At 33.0% G+C, this 27,105-nt stretch overlaps 1 protein-coding gene across 1 annotated transcript in view; it reads right to left on the bottom strand.

Annotated features, from left to right (window-relative positions):
* Positions 1–233: 233 nt before the first annotated feature.
* LOC149226800 (transcription factor CAULIFLOWER-like) overlaps positions 234–27,105 on the bottom strand; it is a 222,716-nt gene continuing 195,844 nt past the window's right edge. Inside the window, exons 4-8 of the mRNA XM_089380301.1 lie at positions 2,645–2,709; positions 2,436–2,535; positions 2,278–2,319; positions 452–532; positions 234–314 (exon numbers count right to left, since the gene is read on the bottom strand). Of these exons, the coding sequence (XP_089236427.1) occupies positions 234–314; positions 452–532; positions 2,278–2,319; positions 2,436–2,535; positions 2,645–2,709 (369 nt within the window). The remainder of the gene's footprint in view (positions 315–451; positions 533–2,277; positions 2,320–2,435; positions 2,536–2,644; positions 2,710–27,105) is intronic.

The following is a 27,105-nucleotide window of genomic DNA, read 5'->3' as shown; positions in this document are numbered from 1 at the left end:
CCAGTTCTTCCTTCCTGATATCCAGGAAACATATTTCCTGTATAACATCTAAGTTCTCAGTTCCAGTTCTATATTGATTGAGGGACCTAATTTAGCTAAAATAACTTGTAACCGAATTTCTTAAAAATAAACGACAAAATTCAGCACTATTTTTCTTCCATTAAAATTAGATGCATTCTTGATCTGAAATACTGGTCCTCAGTCTCGAATCATCCCTATATACATCTGCCCTCTCAGAGAAATTTATATTGGGGCATCGTTTCAGGTTGGCGTTCTTCGTCATCGGCAGCTTCTCTTTCAAGAAATGCTGTTAACTGTAATTAGAACATTAGATTATTAGTATGAATATTTGTGTGCATGTTAAAAGTAGGAGTGTTTGGATATAATGTGCCTTCTATCTAAACTAACATGTTCTTCAATTATTAGTTTAGATTATCAAGAAATACAATACTTGTGTGAATTTTACAATAAAAGTGTTGATATAACGTGCCTGGTGTCTGAGCATAGCATGCTCTTCCACTAGCTCCAAGCCCTGCGAACAGTATTGAATGCCTCATATTTTCCTATAAAGATAAATAACTTATACTTTGCAATAATGTATTATATATATGAATTTAAATTTCTAGCAAGTGGGAAAACTTGTTAATTTAGAATTGCAAATTACATTATTGGTTGATAAATAAATGAGTCAGGATATATTAGATTTTAAAAATAAAATACTATACACGTTGAAATAATATATTAAATGCGGTATAAGTAAACACATACACAATTAAATCTAAATATTGCATATTCAAATTTACATAACTTTTAATGCATTCATTACATATTATTATATTATATATAATGTATTATATTGTTTATTGACAAATGAATCAAAAGGATATTATTATATTTTCATTTTTTTTACTTGATGCAAAAGAATCTAAATTAAGTTTTGATTTTAATTTTTAATTTCGATTTATAAAAACAATTTATTATTATAATAGTAACAGTAATTATAATAATTTAATGCTACAGTCATAATTCATGTAAAGGAATTTAAATTTAGACTTTAATTTTTAAATAGAAACATTAATATAGTAATAGTATTTATAATAATTTAATTTCATAATCATAATTAAATTATATATAAAATTGTAATCTAGTAATATTTACACTAACAAAAGCATTTAAGTTGTGAAAATCATTTAAGTATTGTATTTAGATTGGCCACTTTTAACATGATTAGATTTATATTCATAAAAATTCAAAATTAAAATTTTAATACAAAAATTAATTTAATGATGATGATGATGATGATGATGGTTAATGTCCGCTGAGACCAAACTTTGGTCTATTAGAACTAAAGAAACAAATTATTTAGTTGATTTAAAATTTTATTCCTATGTTCAAAAGGCTTGGAGAGAAGCCTCCCGAGCTCACTATAATTTTGACATTGTAAAAGGCTAGGAAGGTCAGTATTGTTACATAGATTATGAAACTGAGATCTAATGTAGTTGTACACCGCCCACTCTAAGAGGAAGTGGTTTTCATCCTCAATGCTCCTATCCTCACATGGATGGCATATCTTTTCCATCCATGGTATTTTAGGGACAGCCCAACTACCTGTTTCACTATGGAGCTCATGAGAATTCGTTCTAATATTTGCCATATTAATTTTCTTCTTTGAGCTAGTTAAAATAGAGAGATACTTTTGATCTTCTAGGGTGTGGTTGATGGTCTTCTTATAATAACTTAATTTTCTTTTAGCCGCTAAATCTTTCTCACACCACATTTTCTTTGAACTTTGAAGTGACGATATCTTTAATGTTATTAATATTTTGCAATGCATCATTCTCGTTGATCTCCGAGTAGTTTGTCCACGCGCTCGTGTCTTTATACCACCCCGTTTGACCCATAGGTGGTTTTGGCTAGAAGTTAAAGCTAGCGTAGAAAGTCTATGATATCCTATGTTATTGAGTTTCACCCATCATTATTTGTTTTAATCATCATAAATTTAAAAAATTTAAATATTTAAATAAAATAAAAAAATAATAAATATATTTTTAGATAAATTTAAATTACATGTATTCTAAATACATTGGAAAATTTATAACAAATAGAATTACGAAATGTTAAAAACATATTAAAAAAAAAAAAAAAACCATTATATTTACGTGTATATTCTAAACAACTTGAACAAAAATCAATAAAATACCCACAGAGTAGGTGCGAAAAACAACTTGAAAACAATCAATAATACCAAGAGAGTAGGTGCGAGAGTAAAGCACCTACCTTGGATTGGATCTCGGTCATATCTTTGGTATATAGTTCAGACTGCACTCAAAACCAGAAAGAGGCCCACAGTGAGTAGGGTTTATGAGGCCCAATATATAGTTAAAAAGTATGAGCATAACAAGCTCGCTTTTAGCTTTCAATTTCAATTTTGTTACCTGCCTCGATTTAACCCGTTTTAATGCTATCTCCAGATGGTCTTGAAGCTCCTCTAATTCTCTTAAGTTAATGCCCCCAAGGTCCTCACCGCTCATTTTCCTGGGAAAACAATTTTGAACGAGCAACTATGTTATTCTAGAATAGTAAGGCTGTGAGAAGCAAAGTGTTCTTGCGCCAATATGAAAAATGGTATTAATTCATACGATACCTATATTCGTGCTCCAGCTCTTGGTGGTGTTGATGGAGCTTCGTAACTTCCGCTATGTCGTCCATCTGCAAACATGGAAATGGCATGTTAGCAATCCCATCCAACTGGAGATTAATCAGCATCTGATGGCAGGTGAGAGTAACATGCTAATAAATTCAATTCCATTTTCTCTCTCATTATTCTCAATATATTAATTTTTTTTGCAGTTCATTTTAGGCCGAAGTTTTTTTTATTGAGAGGTTCTATAAGGCAACACTGTAGAGATTACAGTGTAGAGATCTTCCACCTAGCTTTTGTAAAACTTTGTCGACGTTCTTTTGCACTATATTTTGTAAATATTAGTTAAGTGCATATGCTTTTTTTTTATTCGAATTGGTCACTAATCATTTTGCTAATTAATATTTTGCTAATTAATTTTTTTATCAGATAATATAAATTGGAAGATGCCATTATGTTTTGGTAGTGGCCATTCCATCAACAAATTGAATTAAAAGTGATAACATTCTTGCATATTTAAATCACATATTTAAACCATTACTAAAATTAATTTTTTACAAAACATGATTAAAAATTTACTGTACCTATTGTTAATAACCACTTATGCTAATTAGTTAGCAATAAGTTAAATATATATATATATAAAACCTGCATTGCAATGTGGATTGATTTTGAAACTCATAACTGTCGACATTCTCAAAAATATGTCCTTTGAGCCAGTTGATAAGGGTTTTAGAAAGTTTCTTCATTACTGGTTTTTATTTTGTGCTCCTTTGACTGCCAATATTCAGCGATTTGGAAACCATCTTTGTAACATAATTTATTAAAACTCACCCAGTAATAAAAGTTAATAATAAAGCATTGCTTATTTGTCAAATCTATGATCATGGATGTAACAAAAATGATTACTTAAACGAAGCCATAACTAAAATTATTAATGAGTGAGCCCATGCAATAGCAAGAGAGGCCACTCAATAGCCACCTTTTAATATGGTTGATTCTTTTTATCGTGTGTTTACTCCGTTTTTAGGTTGTATTTAATGAGGTTTTATGTGCTATTATATATATTTGAAACGGTCAGTTCTTCGACTTGCACAAAAATAGTTTTGCATAAAAGTATATAAACAAGGTTGTTAACAAAATTGGAAGCCAAGGTTTTCTTTCACTGCTCAGGTTCAATTTTTTTTTCAGGTTAGCTTAGATTTATTTTTTTGATATTTTCCTGTTGTTTAATTTTATTAAGTTCATATTCGTAGAGAAGATTGCCATAGAGAGGATCATTATAGAAAGGATCTATAGAGATTTTCAACTATTATATTTACTATGTAATAAAACTTTTTTATTTTTTTGTCTTTACTGGGTGTAATATTGTCTTAACTATTTTTCAGTTTCAAAATACCTAATATCCACACTATTAACATGTCATGTGTCCAATTCTAAAATATTATAATATTATGGAAAATATTAAAAATACTTCACTGACAATATTAAAAATACTTCACTCTGGTAAGTCCATCTATTTAAATTCTTGATAACTATTGCTTATATGTCCTTTTTTCTTTTGACTAATTTGTTTAATTCACTAAAAGACCACATAAAATTTTTGTCCCATTAGTTTGATTAAGTGGAAAGCTGATTCGTTCTATTCACCGGAATGTCCATACTGATATAATACTAATCTAGTAGGGGAAGTGGAGGACACATTTGCTACACTGTAAATTTTAGGAAAAGTATTTTAATTTTCAAATTAAGTCTCTTTGATCGAGAAACATCGAAGATGTCCTCAACAATAGTATGAGGGTAGAAAAAATCCTTTTGTTTTCGAATAGACAACTATACTTCAGATCTCAACAATGAAATAATTCTCATGGACACTTCTCCAATGGTTCTCCTCACACTTCCACACAAGGTATACAAAATATATATTATCTTTAATTTAAAAAATATTACCTTATTTTTTAAATTAAAACTAAAATAGCAATTTAAAAATAAAATTAAAAACAACATTAATATTTAAATTTAATAATCATAAAATATAGAAAAAAAATAAAATACATTGGTGAGGAATTCGATTCGGAGTGCTTAAATTGCAACTTGGAAACAAATAAAATATCAGGTCAAACAAACTGTTTACCTGTTTAAGTTTAAGTTCAAGTCCGGCATGTGAGGACTTCTTACACTGCAACTTGGTAACAAATATCAGGTAAGAACAAAATGGTTTGCGTGAGATAGTTACAACCAATGTATATAGTTACAACTAATGTATATCAGATGAGATGACGCCACATAAACAATAGTGGTGTAGACCAAACCAGGTGTCTAGTAACTTCATGTAGTTAACCTCCTCTATTTCATGACCCAATATTTATCACCCACTATTGATTTTGCTGGATGTATTCAACAATAACACATTGTTTCCACTTTTTGATTAATTTTCCTTTATTGCGGAGTCCATTACCTTCAAAGAAAAACTTCATATAGAGTTTGGTTCTAAGTAGTTGCCCATAAACTCATCTATTTTTGACTGGTAATGTCTTGCAATTGACATTTGCTGTAATTATTTTAATTTTATTAAAATCAATTATTAATATAAAATTATTTTAATTTTATCCAAATAAGTTAATAATATAATGAAATTGTTTTACTTTTAAGTAAAAATGTTAATTTTAATATTATATGCATGATTAATGTTTTAATATTATATACATGATTATTGTTTGTAATAAAACATTTTTATTTTTATGAACATTGTGTGTAACATTGTCCTAAAGCTTACCTCAGTTATGATAATATCATAATTTTTCATTTTTTTTAATAATAAAACTAATTAATTTTATTACACTATCTCTCTTCAATATCGTACTGCGATATAGAATTTCATTCTCACATATTCGTTTAAAAAGATAAATAAATGTTTTTCATAACCGGTAAAATAGTTAAGTAAAGAGGTTAATAAATTTGTATGCAATATATTTATATGTATGCAATATAAAATATAAACATATTATATATTTAAACATATATGTATGCAATATAAATTATATAACCATATATGTATGGAATATAAACTATAGATTTATACTATATTTATTTATTTAATTTAACTAAAATTTATTTTATGTAATTCAAAAATTGAAATAATTTAGGAATTCGAATATTGTGTTTTTAATATAAAATTTATTTCGTGTAATAGATTTATATAATATATTTAGTTTACTTTCATTTCATATAAAATATTTATGTTTTAAATTTTATTTCAATTAGATTTAAATACATAAAAAACATATGTTAATAATACATTATATTAAAATTTCTTATAAATTGAATTTATTGTATTCAATATAAAATCTGTAGAATGTATTAAATTGTCTAACTTAAATAGATTGAATAAAATGTATTGAACTTATTTAATAACCCTTCAAAAATATATGCACAGAAAACACATGTTCAGATTGAATAATGAATAATGAACTTGAATTTGAATAATAAACTTGAATAGATTATGTTTAGAATATGTTTTTTTTATGGTTTTAAAAGCATGAGATGGTTATATATATATATATATATATATATATATATATATAATCAATGTTATAGATTTATTGAATATTAAATGGATGTGATAGATTTTAGAATTTGAAATGATGTTATAGATTTAAAATTTTCAATGGACATAAAAGCATAAAATCAGGAAATAAATAAATAATATTAATATATTTATTCAATACAAATATATTGCATAGTAATATTTTATGTAGTGAGTCCCAAACAATAATATTAAATCCAATTGAATAGTATTAACTAAAAATATATTTTATGTAATAAATTTATGTAATAGATTTATTTTACGCAATTATCAATGTCATCTATTATATGTAGTATATTTATGTAATTTTTTTTCTTTTGATTTTACATAATAAAATCTATTTTATATATTTATGTTAATTTTTTAATAGATTTTACATGGCAAAATCTATTTTATGAATTTATGTTAAATCTATGTGATAGGTTTATTTTAAGTAATCCCAAAATTAGAACCATTCAAGGATTAGAAAAAAAAAAATCATAGGGAAGCATTTAGAATTTAGTTCATTTAGATTTAAATATAAATATTACGAGTACAAATTGTGTTGATAATAAAATATCTAAAATTTCTTATTGATTGAATTTTTGTTTTCAATATAAATCTAGATTTATATAATATGTTTGGTTCATTTTCATTTGATATAAAATATTTGTATATTAAAATTTAGTTTATTTAGATTTAAATACATAGATTGAGAATTCATGTAAAAATTGTGTGAATAATAAATTATTCTAAAATTTCTTACTAACTGAATTTATTGTATTCAATTTAAAATCTCTGTAGAATGTATGAAACATCAATATATTAATATCTTTTTCATATTAATATTAAACATCAATATGTGTGTTAATGTCAATTAATAACAATATTAATATTAATATTGTTATTATTGAATATATATTAATGTTAAACATATAAATCTTTATAAAAATATATTTTACATCTATACATTAATGTGAATATTTTTGCATGTAAACATTTTACTAGGATTAACATATTTGGTATTTATATCATTTGGTTTGGTTATTTTATAACAAGAAGTTTTGAAGTTTAAGTTTTTTAACATTAAAAAAATTGGTTTAATGTTAATATTTATATTGAAAATAAAAAATTGATATTGATATTAAAAATATATTAATAGAAACATTATAACATCAATATTAAACATAGACATTAATATAAACATAAATATAGGTTTACTAACATTAATAATATTGGATTATAGAGATTAGGTTTATAAAATTGTGGAATTTTGTTCACTATTGTAATAATGTTCTTATTGCTCATTTGATTTTATACAATGTGTATATGTGAAGTTTTTCTGTATGTGTAGATGGTAAATTATATATTTATGTTACTTTTTTTTGTTTTGTTTTTTTTTTTTTAGGTGATTTCATCGTTTGATCATGGATCCAACTATTTGGAGTTGTATTCCATTTGAAATTCTTGAAATTGTCTTCCTCTGGCTCTCTTTATTGGTTGTGATAAATTTTACCACTGTTTGTAAGCAATGAAAGAATGTTTCTCAAAACCCTTTTTTCTTAGTGTTGCAAGTATGTCTCAACGAATGAATTTGGATTTATGATTCCTTTACTCAATAATGAAGACAATTATTTTGCTGATGAATACCTTAATCACAATGGGTACATATCTCATTTCCATTTACGATTCATAGATTCAAGATACATAGTAGAGTCTAATTTTGGGCCAATGGTGGTCTTATGCTTACCAACAGAATGCTCCCATACACACAACTATTTTGTAATGAATCCATTTACAAAGGTCTTTAAAAACATATGGCCAATACGAATTGGAGATTGGGGATTCTTTTCATTGTTGGAAAATGTAAGCAATAGAAAATATGACTAGGTTGTTCTAAAACATATGTATGATAGAATGTAGTCTACATTTTATGTTTGTACTAGTCTTAATAGAGTTTGGCGAAGGTCTGATCTTCCATTTAGTGACACTTCACTCCCTAAGAATGGATTGCTTTATAAAAGTAATTTTTTTGGCTCTATCTGGACAAGGCGTATGAAGATTATCCTCGGTATAGCTATAAAATATACTAGTTTGATTTAATAAAAAATGAATGGGGTTTTTCATTTGTTCCAATCACTGACATACAACGTATGTCGTTAACAATATACATGAATCAGTTGATATTCCTTGTCAACGATGGCTCCACTTATGTATGCTTAATTTAAGAACTAGATCATTTCCAATTTGGTCAATCGTGCTTGAACGAAGAATTGGCTACGTTGAGGATGATTGAGGCTTCAGATGGAAGTTGTTGGAAGAAATTTCTATAGATATAAATAACAAATGTCCTAGTTATCTTTCATTTCGAATAGTCCATGGTGTGGTTCTTATGTGAAACTACAGTAACATTCCTTTCAGATTATATGACATGATGACTCGCATCTATTTTCCAATAGATATTGATAATTCAATTAATCAAGAGATTTCTCAGTTTTGGTATTCAACGTTGGAGGATCAAAATGATTTGATTGAGTATGGAATTTTTTTTTCAATTGCTCCCTATATGGATTCTGTTGATGTAACATCCCTAAAATGACGCATGGTAAATAAATAAATAAAAGTTACATATCAGTTACAAAAACGGATTCTTGATTTGCGTAAAAGCTGAGATAATGGAAGGAAGCCTCGGATAGCTTACCCTCCAACCACCGCACCCTTCAATAAATATATAGCTGATCTTTTGAGGTATGGTGGACATCGCAAGAATGACTGCGAGGTTTTAGGGATAGGTGGCAGCAAGAAAACAATTCAGTTAATTGTATTTGTGATCGTCTGGTACCGTGGGATGCGAGAGCATGCAAATTAAAGAAAGCCATTGCATTATGAGGATGGGCAGAACGAGAACCTGGAGATAAAAGGAGAATCCAATTCCTGTGGCTTTCAAGCTTCCGGTGTATGGAAGATAATCTTTAAGGTTCCTTGCTCGAAAAATGCAAACGATGTAGATGGTTCCTCGGCGGATTTTGCCAGCGGTTTTGGGCGGAGTCCAAATGTTTATGGAGGATTGCCGCGGGGGTTTTCGGTGAGCTGACAACTCACATCATCTACTACGAGTATATAATACTTACGCGTTGCAATAGAGATGGGCTCTACATTCTGCGACAGGCGAGGGGCGGGAAAAAAAAAGTGAAGTTGCCTTTGAGCGCTGGATAGACGGGGACAAAATTTGGAGTGGGAACTGGCCATCGTAAACTGTGTGTTTCGATGATGGTCATTCTCAGAAACGCTGAAGATCTCAGCGCGCCTAACAATGCAATAGCCCAAATGTCTTTCGTTGCAACCCAATGCACTAGAAGGTTTTACAATGGGAGACGACGACGAAGAAGCCGAAGGAAAGAGAGATAAGTTGACCTCACGAAATATTCTTTATGTATGTGCTGTAAAAGAATGTTTAGATTATATGTTTTCTTAGTAGAAAACTTGTTAATGCATGCAGATAGAAATGATTATTTGATATATTCTTCTTGGTGAAGAAAACATACGATATTGCATGCGGTGAAAGATTATCATTATGCTATTAGTTTCATATGGTTCGATTTAGTCTGCATAATTTGACATTCTTAGCTGGATGCGGAAATATTGTGCTTTCTTTTTGCTTTGAGTCACCGTGCAGGGTTTCGATACCTGGTGCCAATTTCCAGGGTTGGAATACGGTTACTTGCTGATAGATGAAGATTGCTTGTTATATTGGGTGACTGCCCCTTTACAACTACACTACCCATTATTGTCGAATGCTTTTCTTTTACAACGTGATTGTCACGACTTCTCCAATGATTGTTATAGTTGAAATTATTTGCTTATGCTTGTTTACTTGAACGGTCTTGATTCCCTGCTCTTTTAATATGATCTATGGCTACTCCTGTAAGGAGGTGCTACGGGGAATTAATAGAAGCTTAGCCCGAAAATGCATGCATGTAGGTATTCATGTATTTATGTTGTTATAGTTCTATTTGCAAGACCATGGGAATACTTGTGTACGAGTATTAATTTCAGACGTGGAACTACCATGTTTATTCACTCTTTTGCTGCTATTTACGAAGATTTATCTTAGAAAATAGGAACCTGGTTTGGATTCCTTTCTCGGTTTTACATGAACCAAGGAGTTAGAACTCTTATGCATTGGTAAACATTGTGGAGGTCAAAGGGTATTATGTGGGTATATATATGCTAGTGAAATAATAAGTCATGCTTGCTCATGCACATGAGTAGATATTAGAAGATCTCTTTAGAGGTTGATTATTGATTGGTTAATATTGTAACTAACCTTGTTGCCAAGACTGTTATTATGACATGTTTGCTTATGCACATGAGTAGATATTAGAAGATCTCTTTAGAGGTTGATTATTGATTGATTAATATTGTAACTAATCTTGTTGCCAAGATTGTTATTATGACATGCTTGCTTATGCACATGAGTAGATATTAGAAGATCTCTTTAGAGGTTGATTATTGATTGAATAATATTGTAACTAATCTTGTTGCCAAGATTGTTGATGACTGCATTGACAGGAAATGATGGCAGATGGTGCCAAAGGAAAGTGATGTTTAACATTATGGCAGGAAAGGATTATTCGTCCATGCAGATGAGTTCAAGCTGCAGTATTGTCCATTGCTAGAACAATTATGCCACAAGGAATGTTGCATGTGGCGGTATGTAAGAGGAATATTACATGGAAATTGTTTTAGCTTTTAGCTAGTTATGTGACAGCTTAATGATAATTCATTGTAATGATTTTAATAACAATGGTTAAGGGATGGAATCCCTTATAAGCCATTGAGTGAGGGGTGAAAACCCTCACGAGCGTTTAATAATAAGATTAAACATTTGCTGGTTTTCACCCTACGGGGTTTCCAGGGTAAATTGGTGTTCAAATGGTGTGATTACCTTTTGTGTCCACTGATAATGATGAGTCCTTGTTGATGATGGTTATTTATTTGATGTGACAATTATAATGTCTTAGTACATGATTATCTAATATGTTTAAGGATATCAAGAAATGGATGCAAGGATTCATGAGACAGTTTATGTTATTACAATGGTGGCGAAAGGTTATGCAATGGTTATGCAACTTACTTAATGGCAATTTACTTGATGTACTGATGAATATTATATTTAATGGTTAATGATGAATTGTGGAGTTGTGAATTGGTTAATTACTTGTGGTAATTTGTATAGTCATAATTCTAACTCCCTACTTTTACCTGCGAGGTTATCGGGGTATGTGACAAGTGGTATCAGAGCTAAAGGTTGCAGTACTGGCGCCTTTGGGAATTGGTAAGCGGAAAGGATATTGAGGTACGCCATCAGTAGGCATTAACTCAGGTACGAGTTTAATCATTCACATATTCATTTATGTAGTACACTACTTTTGGCATGATAGGTGTGATTCATGTTTATAACTGCTTAAGTAGTAAGTAATAAGTTGTTGCATAACTACGTTCATAACGTTAGATTCCTGATGAGGATAAAAGACAATGAAACTTTTGTCACACCTAGAACAATATTGAACACTCATTGAGGAAAGTGACAATCAACTACCAACTTTTACTTTGCACATATGGCAATAACAATAATGCATTTATTGAACTAGATTGAAATTACAATGAACGAAACTTAATGAGCCAATGCATGAATATAAATTAGGGGAACATCCTTGAATAGGATGAAAAATAATTTTTTTAAAAAGTACATTAGAAGAACCCCTTAGATAATGAAAACATGCATTGAGTCAAGCAGCGAGACTTGGTTGTCATAACTAACTTTTGATTCAGTCTTGTCATGAATGCATGAAGACGATTGGTAGTTGAGATTGGTTAGTGTTGTATGACTAACCCATAGAACTTATATGCATTAATTCAATTGGACTTAAGATTATTACAATTCGAAAATAAGTGAAGGTTGATTGATGTCACATGCATGGAATGTGGGTATGAAGATTTTTACTCTCTCTGTGCTATAGTCCAGTTGTTCATGAGAAGAGTTCTTAATTTTATTCACCATGAGAATGCATGATGAATAGTATATGCTTATGTCTTAATAGATTTAATGATGATTACCCTCTAATTAAGTGAAATCCATTAGCATGGTATGTGTTTATCATTACTTGTTGAGAGATAAAAACCATTGGAGCCTCGATTTAATGATGGTTGAATTTATCTCTACTATGGGAATGATGGATTTCTTATGCATGTTGCATTCCAGTGTGAACTTAATTGGAGAGGCATGTTCAGTGGGTAACATTTCTAGGACCCATTCCTGGTATAATTACATGTGATAATTATTCATAAATAGACTACCTGTGTTAATACAGTTGTCAGTAAACATTAACTACCTTCCCCAACTATAGCTGCTTCCAAAGGAAAAAGGAAGCAAGGAGAGGGAAGAAGACCGTGCTGTAAGGACAGACGGAGATGGGAAAAGAAATCGCTAAGTCTGGTGATGACCAGAAAGCGCAAGCTTGGGTGTCAGAATCTTGCAGAAGACTCTAAGTCTGGGGATGGCTAGATAGCGCTCGATGTGCATGTGAGTATTCCCTTGACCAGGCTTAAGGAGTTGGAAAGTGATAACTATAGTGTGTTGATGATAACGATTTTCGTAATGTCTCCTTGAAGTCATTATTCTGGAATGGTCACATAGAAGTGTTATGATAATTGTTGCATATAGCACCAAGTGGTAGCTCTGGTGCATGTGTGACACTTAGGAGATTATGCTTCTAATTGCATAAGTAGAGCAATTGCTTCCGGTAAGGGTGGTTTAATTTGTTAGTTATGCATGTTGATCCAAGGATAAGATAAGTATCTTGCTCGCTTTCTTGAAGAACATGTATGAATGTTTTATATGAGAAAGTACTTGAATGCATGCAGTAAAAGAATGGTTCTTTTATAGATTTTCTTGCTAAAGAAAATGTGTTAATGCATGCAGTTCAAGATTGATTATTTTGTATGTTTTCCTGGTAAATAAAATAGGTAGTTCCTATTAGGAAGACTCCACGTGAGTCTTGTGTGTGAAATGTTTGTCTCTTGTCATTTTTTCTTGGAATAAAATCCTTGCTAAATATAGCCAGAGTATCTTCTTGAGAAAAGAGGATGAGGCATATAAATGTCCTAAGGACATAGCATGGAAGGTGGTCAAGTTTTCTTGAATTCAAAGATGTATTTTTATTTGATAAAAGTTTTTTGGAAAATATATATATGCTAATTACATTATGATTCTAGTTAGTGATTATGCATTACATGCATGATAAAGGATAGCTAAGGATGTGCTTCTAGGCACATAGATATTCATTTCTAACTTTTTGAAGAAAGAGTATATTACATATATACATAAGTATAGTCTCATCCTAAGAGTATGCATACTTCATGTATGAAGATGCAGGATTTTATGAGAATTTTCTTGAAAATAAAAATAGAGGTTCTTTCCTTAAAGACACATTAGAATAGTGTTCATACAAGAACCAAAATCCTTACTTGTTTCATGAAAAGAACTATGTGCATTGAAGTAAAAATAATTGTGTAGGAGAAAACACATGTTGCATGCACATAAGGGTAGTATGAGTCTGTGTGTACTTAGAGAAAGTGGTCATGTTAGCTTTCTTGGAAATAATAATCTCTTGGAGAGATTGTCTTGTTGGATGAGCTGTGTTGATTGCTTGATTTTGATACATAAAGGATAAGTAAACCTTGTTTTTGTATCTTGATTTTTATGCCTAAAGATAGATATCTTTAATAATTTCTTGAAAGGGAATCTTGAGAAACCCTCACATCGGAAGATAGAAGAATGAGGTTAAAATGACTTCCTTAAGAAAGAGGTATGTAGTTTGTTGTATAAGATGATGGTAGTATTCTAGTGAAAGGCTTATATGGTAAGCAATGGTATGCACAAAGATTAGTCATTCTGATATAGAGTTATGATCTTTGTATGTTAGAGAGATTATATTTAATTACATTAACAATGCATGACCCAAGCTAGCCATAGTAAACGTAAGATAATACTCCATTAATGATGATTTGAATTGGAACAACAGACTATGGCAAAATTGGGAATGTTGAGAGTATTAACTCAACTGTTGTTGGCATTTATACATTAATGAGTATTTGCATATGCTTTTATACATGACAATATTGTATGCATGAACATTTTTGGAAATGGAATACGTGTTAACTGATGCATATTTATAACTAACGTTGCTGATGGGATTAAGTAGTGGTAGCTTAATGGCAACAAGAAAACTCATCACATAAATTGTTGCAATGTGAAATGCAATTATAAATGAGAAGAATGATGTTATATGATATGCATGAATTATGTTATTTGGAAAATTTGCATGCATACAACGTGTATGATGGATATGTTTCCCATCAATCTTGATGTTGTGGACCCATGTTGGGGGTTAAGTGTAAATGCATAGTATACATGCATGTTTGTTGTGCTAATGATAATGTTCATATGGTTCATTGTGTAAATTACTTTGAGAAAGAGTAATAAAAGAGAAATTTAACATGCCAGACAGTTGCGGATAGTTGGGTTGATGACAGTTACCTGCCCGGAGGGGTTGATGGTACTTGTCTGCCCGGATTGTGAAAGGCTTGAATGCCTTGGGTTGATGATAGTTACCTGCCCGGAGGGGTTGATGGTACTTGTCTGCCTGGATTGTGAAAGGCTTGAATGCCTTGGGTTGATGACAGTTACCTGCCCGGAGGGGTTGATGGTACTTGTCTGCCCGGATTGTGAAAGGCTTGAATGCCTTGGGTTGATGACAGTTACCTACCCGAGGGGTTGATGGTACTTGTTTGCCCGGATTGTGAAAGGCTTGAATGCCTTGGGTTGATGACAGTTACCTGCCCGAAGGGGTTGATGGTACTTGTCTGCTCAGATTGTGAAAGGCTGGAATGCCTTGGGTTGATGGCAGTTACCTGCCCGGAGGGGTTGATGGTACTTGTCTGCCTAGATTTACTCTTCCTGGAATTCTTGAGCTGGTTGGCCAGTGGAATCCCATGTTAGACCTGGTAAGGTCTCTATAAAAGAAACTGTCTGGATGTGAAAATGACTCGGTCTGGTTGTGGAAACTAGTTCCCATGGGTTGGGAATTCTTTAGCTTATTATGGTACTCATAGCTAAAGAAATTAATGAATCAACTATATGATATGTTAAAGATGAATTCTATATATATAGTTGTGTGAAATGTGTTATGCACATTTAACAGGAAATGAATTTAATGTTCAATAAGGAGTTATTGGAAATTTTAATTCCTTTATCATTTTATTAATCTTGTGAAAGTCTTAGTAGGGGCTAAGACCATTTTCAAATGATGCAGTGATTGACTGTTTTGATGATTAGAGAGCTAGGTGCTCTTTTGGTACATCTAGAAGCACTTTGCGGATGTCTTTAGTGAGAATTCGTTCAGTGTGCACGTGAGCAGTGATTTATCATTTGATGATTAGTGACAGTGCTCTTTAAGTACTTATAAAAGTACTGTGATTTAGAAATCATCTAGCATTACACAATTGAATTGATAGTCAAAAGTATTTCATTTGACTCAAAATATAGTATGCGATTGAAGTTGTTAGTCATATATTTCAGGAATTACTTACAATGGAGGGTTAAAGAATTGTCCAACCACTATTAAAAGGCTTACATGAAAGTATTCATGATTAATTGGTAAGTAATGGTAAGTTCATATAGAAGATTTGTCTTTATATATTGTGACATTGAATACGAGTCAAGTAATGGAAAATTAGAACTTGCATAATTTTGTAGTTATGGATGCTTGTGACTATTGATCTTTCCTATGATTATATCATTACTATTTCGGTTATTGTCATTTATTGGAATGAAATCTTGGATTTTAAAGAGGAAGGATCATCTATTGTGTGGTTATACCATGAGCAAATCTCAAGTTCCCAACGAGAGATGAACACCGAGGACGGTGTTCCTGTTAAGAGGGGGAGTATGTAACATCCCTAAAATGACGCATGGTAAATAAATAAATAAAAGTTACATATCAGTTACAAAAACAGATTCTTGATTTGCGTAAAAGCTAAGATAATGGAAGGAAGCTTCGGATAGCTTACCCTCCAACCACCGCACCCCTCAATAAATATATAGCTGAGCTTTTGGGTATGGGACACCGCAAGAATGACTACGAGGTTTTAGGGATAGGTGGCAGCTAGAAAACAATTGAGTTAATTGTTTTTGTGATCATCTGGTACCGTGGGATGCGAGAGCATGCAAATTAAAGAAAGCCATTGCAGTATGAGGAAGGGCAGAACGAGAACCTGGAGATAAAAGGAGAATCCAATTCCTGTGGCTTTCAAGCTTCCGGTGTATGGAAGATAAGCTTCAAGGTTCCTTGCTCGAAAAATGCAAACGATGTAGATGGTTCCTCGGTGGATTTTGCCGGCGGTTTTGGGCAGAGTCCAAATGTTTATGGAGGATTTCCGCGGGGGTTTTCGGTGAGCTGACAACTCACATCATCTACTACGAGTATATAATACTTACGCATTGCAATAGAGATGGGCTCTACATTCTGCGACAGGCGAGGGGCGGGAAAAAAAAGTGAAGTTGCCTTTGAGCGCTGGATAGACTGGGACAAAATTTGGAGTGGGAACTGGCCATCGTAAACTGTGTGTTTCGATGATGGTCATTCTCAGAAACGCTAAAGATCTCAACGCGCCTAACAATGCAATAGCCCAAATGTCTTTCGTTGCAACCCAACCCACTAGAAGGTTTTACAATGGGAGACGACGACGAAGAAGCCGAAGGAAAGAGAGATAAGTTGACCTCACGAAATATTCTTTGTGTATGTGCTGTAAAAGAATGTTTAGATTATATGTTTTCTTAGTAGAAAACTTGTTAATGCATGCAGATAGAAATGATTATTTGATATATTCTTCTTGGTGAAGAAAACATACGATATTGCATGCGGTGAAATATTATCATTATGCTATTAGTTTCATATGGTTCGATTTAGTCTACATAATTTGACATTCTTAGCTGGATGCAGAAAGATTGTGCTTTCTTTTTGCTTTGAGTCACCGCGCAGGGTTTCGATACCTGGTGCCAATTTCCAGGGTTGGAATACGGTTACTTGCTGATAGATGAAGATTGCTTGTTATATTGGGTGACTGCCCCTTTACGACTACACTACCCATTATTGTCGAATGCTTTTCTTTTACAACGTGATTGTCACGACTTCTCCAATGATTGTTATAGTTGAAATTATTTGCTTATGCTTGTTTACTTGAAAAATGGTCTTGATTCCCTGCTCTTTTAATCTGATCTATGGCTACTCCTGTAAGGAGGTGCTACGGGGAATTAACAGAAGCTTAGCCCAAAAATGCATGCATGTAGGTATTCATGTATTTATGTTGTTATAGTTCTATTTGCAAGACCATGGGAATACTCGTGTACGAGTATTAATTTCAGACGTGGAACGACCATGTTTATTCACTCTTTTGCTGCTATTTACGAAGATTTATCTTGGAAAACAGGAACCTGGTTTGGATTCCTTTCTCGGTTTTACATGAACCAAGGAGTTAGAACTCTTATGCACTGGTAAACATTGTGGAGGTCAAAGGGTATTATGTGGGTATATATATGCTAGTGAAATAATAAGTCATGCTTGCTCATGCACATGAGTAGATATTAGAAGATCTCTTTAGAGGTTGATTATTGATTGGTTAATATTGTAACTAATCTTGTTGCCAAGATTGTTATTATGACATGTTTGCTTATGCACATGAGTAGATATTAGAAGATCTCTTTAGAGGTTGATTATTGATTGGTTAATATTGTAACTAATCTTGTTTCCAAGATTGTTATTATGACATGTTTGCTTATGCACATGAGTAGATATTAGAAGATCTCTTTAGAGGTTGATTATTGATTGAATAATATTGTAACTAACCTTGTTGCCAAGATTGTTGATGACTGCATTGACAGGAAACGATGGCAGATGGTGCCAAAGGAAAGTGATGTTTAACATTACGGCAGGAAAGGATTATTCGTCCATGTAGATGAGTTCAAGCTGCAGTATTGTCCATTGCTAGAACAATTATGCCACAAGGAATGTTGCATGTGGCGGTATGTAAGAGGAAGATTACATGGAAATTGTATTAGCTTTTAGCTAGTTATGTGACAGCTTAATGATAATTCATTGTAATGATTTTAATAACAATGGTTAAGGGATGGAATCCCTTATAAGCCATTGAGTGAGGGGTGAAAACCCTCACGAGCGTTTAATAATAAGATTAAACGTTTGCTGGTTTTCACCCTACGGGGTTTCCAGGGTAAATTGGTGTTCAAATGGTGTGATTGCCTTTTGTGTCCATTGATAATGATGAGTCCTTGTTGATGATGGTTCTTTATTTGATGTGACAATTATAATGTCTTAGTACATGATTATCTAATATGTTTAAGGATATCAAGAAATGGATGCAAGGATTCATGAGACAGTTTATGTTATTACAATGGTGGCGAAAGGTTATGCAATGGTTATGCAACTTACTTAATGGCAATTTACTTGATGTACTGATGAATATTATATTTAATGGTTAATGATGAATTGTGGAGTTGTGAATTGGTTAATTACTTGTGGTAATTTGTATAGTCATAATTCTAACTCCCTACTTTTACCTGCGAGGTTATCGGGGTATGTGACAGTTGATGAGATTCCACCATTGAATATGGATATGGATTCTTAGGCTATTAGTTCGGTTAGGAGGTCTTATAAATATTTTGATTTTATATACTCTCTATGGTCATGGAAAATATTTTCTTTTTTTTTACTTTACATAATTTGGGTTTATATGCTAATACTTTAAAAGTATGCTTGTATTGAGCTTTATATGACTCACACTAAAATTTTATGAATATGTGTATGTATCAGATGTTGGATATTTAATCCCATTGCAATTTGTTGGAAAATACTTCATATTGTTTCCCCTAAAGTTTTATTAATTACATGTAAATGTGTTTGGATGCTATGCATTTTTCTTTCTTTGCATAATTACAATTGCTATGAGTTATGTTATACATGTTATTTGCATTGGTTTTTCTCATTGATTCTCAATTAATGCTATATCTTTATGTACATTTTAATATTTGAATTTATATTTTGATAGTATATAGCTCCAAATTTTTAGATATACTTTCAAGTTATATAATTCTTATAGTATTGTGTCCCAATTGTATGGGTTTCCTGTTTTAATTCTAATATGATACATGACAATTTAGACTTTTTTGTTTAAATCGTTTGGAAAAAGTCACTTTTTGTTTTATCCATTTGGAAAAAGCCTTATACATTTTGATAATTTTATATGGTTGGAAAAAATAGCATATAAACTTTTTATGTTTCCTTATGATTTCCAAAAAAAAACTTGTGCCTTTTCATTATTTTGTGTTTGTTTATATTAGATATATGCTATGTTCCATGTTTATGGTTCAATAATAAATATGCTATTATTGATTGTATACATGTCATCTGAAGGCACAAGCAAGCATACAAGAAAGCTAAATTTGTCACCAACAACACGTGACAGGTCTAATGAAATTCGTCGTTTACGGTATCAACAAAATAAGGATGTAATAAATGAGTATAGGAGAGCTGCATATCATAGAATAACGAGTGAAGCCACTATTCAAAACAATTTTATAATTCCTCGTAAGTATTGAACTATGGATGATATCATGGAAAGAACATTTCCCATCAATAGTTCATTATTAGATTATGCTCCTCGTCAGCATAATTTTGTTGTTTGATGCTCTCCAAAAAATGTTCATAATATTGGGGAAACATCTTTCAATCAGGAATAACATTATATCGATAACGTGGATGCAAATTTCCACTCTAACCCTTTCTATATCTGCAATTTCATGTTTAGAGGAAGTCCAAAGGTTGCAAAACATCCATGGTGGAGGTAATGATGACATTGTATGTTATGATTTGGATGATAGTTTAGTTGGCCATTTATTTGATAATTTGGAGCCATTTGCTCAAAAAATCAGATCTTCCAATCCTACTTCTCAAAGTAATGTGGTACCACCAAGAGAATCAGTCATCCCTGATAGCATTTTGCATGGAACAATGGAGGTAACATAATGATATTTTGATTTTTGCTGCAATAGTGGTTGTTCTATTACATTTCTTTATTTAAAAAGTTTTTTTTACTAAACTTATAAGTTATTTTCTTCTCTTAGAATAGGATACAATTCGTTTTAATAGAGGTCTAGAAATTAATTCCCTAAGTGTTCCATCTTCTAATCTTAGAAGTGAAGATGAAGCATGTATGTAAATGTTCAATGTATTTCATTTGTTTTTCTTGTTTTGAATTTCTAGTTGGTTGGATATTGAATTTAATGGCATATTTTATTTTCTTCGAACAAGGCACCACTCATTTCAATAAAGGCATATAAATTAACTTTGTAGATGTTCGATGTATTAATTTTAGAATTGAAGAGAAACCATCTCATAATATTCATCCACACCACGAAATAAATGTAAATGTTGAGTGCATTTGATATTTTTGTCATTTTTCCATTTAGACTTAGTAGGACATTATATTTTATAACCTTCTATGGAAGAGACATGATTTCATCTGATGAGGTTGGAGAATTGGAATCCAAATCAACAAATTGTAAAACTAATGTAAATGTTCAATGTATTTGATTTGTTTTCCATTTTTGAATCTTTATTTGCATGAAATTTAGTTTTATAAAGTATTTTATCTTGTTGAAATAGGAAACAAATCATTTGAATAGAGGCATAGAAAATAACTCCCCAAATTTTCCATCCACTGATGTTAGAAGCAAAGAGAAACCATCTCATAACCTTCATCCACATCAAGAAACAAATGTATATTTTGAATGCATTTGATTCTTTCTTTATTTTTTTCATTTATAATTAGTTGGATTTTTTTTTTTCTTTTTGCAAAGACAACTTTACATCCTCTTAGGTTCGAGAAATGTAGACCATAAATTTGGAAAAGCCCTATCATAGATCCATTCCACATGCTTCAAATTTGGGAAGGGAATCTCATGTTGCTGAAGATGAAGTACATTTTAGAAGAAATTTTATTCTTCCAAATGGTTCTCAACATGGTCCAGCCAATAGAGATCATATTCATTTTGATGAAAACCTGATTGCAGTGCATAAAATATTTCGAGCAAAGATAGATACCTTTTCAGTTGTCCATATGTTCCACATTTGCCAAGAATCATATCTTGAAATCCAAGTTTTAAGCGATTATGAAGGACTTGTTTGTAGACGATGTAAGAATGAAAGAGGTTCCCATCATTTTTGGCGATATAATAACATGTATCATGCTGAGAAACCTCATATTTTAAGAGTTCTTACTCAATTTTAAGAAATGGTAATAGCACATGTGAATCCTATTTTTCAAGTGACACATGCTCTAGATTGACAATATAAGTATAGCGGTCATATAGTTAGCTTTCCTAGAGATATTTCTGGAATTGTACAAAGTCTTCCCCAACATGTTGAATATATTGACTTTCTAATTGTGAGGGGACATACTTCTCAGTCTATATGTCATTAATCTTATGTCAAAATATCTCGAGTGATGGCTTCATTTCTTTTCAAAATCCAGCATGATCAATATTATTGAGATGTTGTAATTAACTATGATTCAGTGAATCCTCTACCTGAAATATCAACAAATGTCTCCTCCAGGCTTAAATTTGTTGATTGTGATATTTAAGAATCTGAGATTAATGCAATTAATAATGAAGGGTTTTCTGCTGAACATTTTCCCTCTTATCCTTCTTCTTTTGTTGCTCACCTACCAAATGAATGAAGATAACTGGAAGAAATTAGATCATTTATTGATAATGTTGATTCTTCACATGTTCAAGACATGGATTGGCCCAATATTGGAACCTCTCCAGCGAATGAATATAATACAGAGGGGTTGTTAGATATGGCATTCCCAACATTGTTCCCCACTGGTGATGTTGATTGGTTGCAACCATGTATTTGTAGTGTTGAACATCATGAGCACGCATTGCATCTTCTTAGGTACTATGATTAGAGATTTGGAAGCCATACTCACTTTTGATATTACCTATTGAATAGGATAATGTAGCATCTAAGCCAAACAACTACTACAGTTTTTGTAAAGAAACATTTACATGATAACTTACCAACAACAATTGAAGAGTTGTATTACCAACTTTTTGATTTACCAGATAATAAGTTGGTTGAGCATCTTATGCAACTTGTTTTTTCTTTGAGAGGTACAATGGCATACTAGACTAAGTGTCGATATGAATTGACTGACATTATTACTTAGTTGGGATGTCCATCGTTATTCTTTACTTTGATTACAACTGACATAAAGGGGCCAGAGTTGCATAACATCATGCCCATACATTCACATTCTTATTCTTTAAATGAGCATCATATGAAAATTGAGAATGTTATCAAGTACCCTCATATTGTTGCCATATTTATGCACCATAGGTTCAATATTTTTTGAGAGGAAGTTATCCTAAAATATCATAAAACTAAAGACTTCTGGTACAGGTTTGTGTTGTTTAATCTATTTTCTATACCTTGTCAATTTTTTTATTATGATTCTATTTATATTATTTATAGTAACTATATCTTCATTTTCTTCAGATATGAGTGGAAGCATAGAGGTTCAACACATATCCATGGTTTTCTATGGTTGTAAGGCACTCCTGACATGGAAAGACTTGATTGGTCAAATGCTTCTGATGTACAACTTGCAAAGAAATTCTTTGAAAAGTATGTAACTGTAGGGAATCCATGTGATATAAATCATTGCAACATAATGGTTCCACGAAGCCTCAATGATGACCCTTTCCTGTTGAATACTGATAATATTTTCTCTTCCAATCCTCATAATGATTATGAAGAATTATTAAACTATGTCCAAAGGCACACAAAGTGTAGTGTAGATTCTTGCTTTCACAAAAAAGGCACTATTCTCACATGTCGGTACAATGCTCCATGGGATCTTTGTGATGAACGAAGATTATTCGTAGATGATCAAGGAAGACAAAAGTATGAGCCAACAAGAAATGATGATAGGCTCAATGTACATAAAAATTACCTTCTAACAATGTGGGGTGAAAATGTTGATTGCAAACCAGTGCTTTCTTGCTATGTTGTCTTGAAATATATTGCTAAGTATGCATCAAAAGTAGAAAAAAAGAGTCTGAAAGTTATCATTATATTTTAACTAGAATTTTAAATTCTATTGCCTCTAAGGATCATGCTTTATGTGTATAGAAAAGGTTTCTTCCAGAAATGATTTTTGACCATGACATTGGAACACAAGAAATGTGCCATATGTTTCTTAAGATACCTCTTGTTGTTTAGTCAGAAATTTGTTTCCTTAAATGTTGGAAGAAAGCTTTTCAAGAAAATCTCAAGAGATGGCTTGCAATGTTCATCTGGGAATACTTTTGTTCAACATTATTAGAAGGGACCTTTTTTCTTTGAACATCTATCTTTGATAGAAACAACAAGATATTGGACATTTGATAGCAAGCGTAAACAAGATCCATGGAAGTCTAGAGATGTTTATGCTATTGTTCAGGTTTGGCCACAATTTTATTCTATTCCTAGCGAGGCTTCAAATGGATTTGAAACCTTTTGTTGCACATAATTTCTCTTGTACAAGACATTTCATCAAGTTACTACATCGATTGGCCTTTCAACTGAAATTATTATTGAAAATTGTAGGAATTTCCAATATCAAGCATGGCATGTTGATGGAAATCCATCACTTGTTGACGATATTGAAGATGAAGAATATGGTGATTTTGTTAACTAGGAAATGAATCTTAAAGATGATTTTCAAGAATGGTAGATTTTCTCTTGCCTGGTTTTATCCAGGTTTAAACAGGAATGCAACGAATTCTAGAGATAACCATAAACACAAAGATGCAGCAGGAATAATACTTCATTTCATTAATGTAAAATATTGAGATATTCTTACAAACAGAAAATGGAAATGGACGATGGTAGCTTATCTTTGAGAAGAAATGTGGTGGCTAAATGACTCTGAACTGTGTTACAATGAGGCTCGAAGGCCTATTTATTGTTGAGAAACAATGGAAAACCCTAAACATCCATAAATGTAACCCTAGAAGATGAAATGCCAAACTGTGGGCCTCGTTTGGGTAAATTGGTACATCAACTTCCCAGGGTCATAACTTTGGCATACGATCTTCGTTTGACATGTACAATATCTCATCAGAAAGATCTATCTGAGAACTACAACTATGGGAAGAGCAACACCAATCAATGGACCCATGTTGCTCCCAGTTTCCCCAAAAAATGTCGTTTAGGGCCTCAAAACGGCTCAGAAAGTTTAGGACCCGAAAAACTGCTAAAAATAGTCAACTGCGATACAATTAAGGAAGCTGAAAAGTTTAAAGAAATAATGGTGGGGGTGCAAGTGGACTTGGAGAGTGGCCACCAATATCCATGTGGATCATTCCTCCCCCCTTAGGAAGCAATGGTCCCCATTGCGTTGAGTTCCTCCATGAGATGAGGAAACTTCTGTTGAACTTGGTCCCTGGTGAGACACTTGCCCTGGTGAAGGAGTTGGCCTACTTTGTCAACTCGATACAGTTGGATGTTCTATTGGCAAGTGTGCTTGATTTTTGTGTCCATGATTCAATCAATTGTAGCTTGTTCCATGCAATCTGGATTTAACTCTTTGGGTGTGAGCTGTTCTGCAATGTTAGATGTGTCTAGTAATGGTGGAAGGTATGGCCAAAGGCAGTCCACATTGAACACTAGGTGCAGGCCAAGGAATGGGGGAATGCTAAGCTCAAATTCATTGTCTCCCATAGCCTTGGTAATGGTGTAAGGACCATATTGGAGTGCTCTGAGTTTCCAATAGGCTCCAGTAAGGCATTCCTTTTGCAAATGTAACCAGACTTTGTTGCCCACTTGAAACTTGTGTGGCACCCAATTTTGGTCATGTCGCTACTCGTACTTGGCATTTGATTTCTCTAGAATGTCATGGATTTGCTGGCGAATATGTTGGATGTGCTCAATGAAGATGTTTGACTTATCTATTTCAGACTGGACAAGAGCCAAATCTACATGAGTAGCTGCAAATGGCATGGCCACATCAATGGGACATAGTCGCTGGAATCCCAAGCCCACCTAAAAAGGGTTGTGGCCGGTCGAGCTGTGGAGAGCCTGGTTGTAGCTATGTTGAACATAGGGGAGGCTCTCATCCCATGTTTGTGGATGATTTGAGTTGTACATGCGTAGAATGTGTACAATAATCCTGTTGACAACCTCTATCTGGCCATCAGTTTGAGGATGGAAGGCTATAGACTTAGTGAGTTTGGTGTCCAGCATCGACCAAAGACTGGACCAAAACGTACTGAGGAACTTGCTATCCCGATCTGAGATGATAGATTGTGGGATCCCAAAGTGCATCCACACTCGTTCAAAGAAGAGTTTAGCAGTGGCTTCTGCTATGATATTCTTCTTGCAGGCCGCCATAATGGCCATCTTCGAGAACTTGTCGATGACCACAAAAACACAGTCATTTCCATGCTTAGTGGAAGGAAGGCCTGACATGTAATCCATGGAGATGGATTCCCAAGGTCGACTAGGGTAGGAAACAGGGTATAGAGGCCTTGCTTCTTGACTGTTGGTTTGGCAATGGCATAGGCAGTGCATGATCTGATGTACTTCCCGACATCCTGTTGAAGATTCGGCCAATAGAAATACTTTTGTAGTACTGCCACCATTTTCTCGACCCTGAAATGCCCAGCAGCCTGACTATAGTGTGCTTCCCAAATCATCTTGGCATGCTCGCTTGAAGGAACACGAAGGTGACCCAGGTGGCATAACAGGCCATCCTAGAGGTGAAAATCTGGAACATGCCGACCCTCCAAGAGTGTCTAGTATGTGTTGCTGAAGTCTGGGTTACTTTTGTAGAGAAGCGGCCAACCAAAAGTCTCATGCCCACAAGAGTTGAGCATGGTGGTTAATGACATGATTGTGGTTGACTGAGGCAATCTGCAACATTATTGATGCTACCCCTCTTATACTTGATATTCAAATGGAACTGTTGCAGGTATGTGGACCACTTCTGATGGTGATCATTCTGTAATTTCCCTTGGCTCTGTATGAATTGGAGGGGTCGGTGGTCTATGTGAATGACTGTTTCCTTCCCCAAAATGTAATGTTTCCATTGTCGGCAGGCCTGCACAATGGAATACATCTCTTTGTCATAAGTGGGATACTTCTAGACTGTGTCTAAAAGTGTCTCACTGTGATATGCCACTGTATGCCCATGCTAAGTAAGGACTACCCCAATAGCATAGTTAGAGGCATCTGTCTTGACCTCAAATGGTTGTTGCAAGTCTGGCAATGCAAGCACTGGTGTGAGTAGAGGTAGCCTTTCAACTCTGTGAATGCCTTCTGTTGAGATTCATACCAAAAGAATTTTTCTTTCGCTTCTCCCTTGGTGACTTGATTCAAGGGCCAAGTGATATGAGAAAATCCCAACACGAATAGAAGTTGGCAAGATCTAAAAAGCTGTGGAGCTCCATTAGAGTCGTTGGAGAGGGCCAATCCCAAATGACTTGGATCTTGGCTGGATCCACATGAACCCCATGTTCATCAATAATGTATCCCAGATACTGAACTTGGGTCACGCCAAAAGTGCATTTCTCCAAATTGGCACATAATTTGTGTTGCCGTAGTGCTTGGAGAACATGTCGGATGTGCTGGAGGTGCTTTTCCCAACTCTGGCTGAAGATCAAGATGTCATCCGTTAACCTCATGAAGGTTGCAGGAGCATTCATCAATTAGAA

This window comes from Pinus tabuliformis, chromosome J (genome assembly GCF_031772625.1).
Source record: "Pinus tabuliformis cultivar Carrire ecotype Pingquan chromosome J, CPIR1, whole genome shotgun sequence".
Lineage (NCBI taxonomy): Eukaryota > Viridiplantae > Streptophyta > Pinopsida > Pinales > Pinaceae > Pinus > Pinus tabuliformis.
This window is presented reverse-complemented; position numbering and strand designations above follow the sequence as displayed.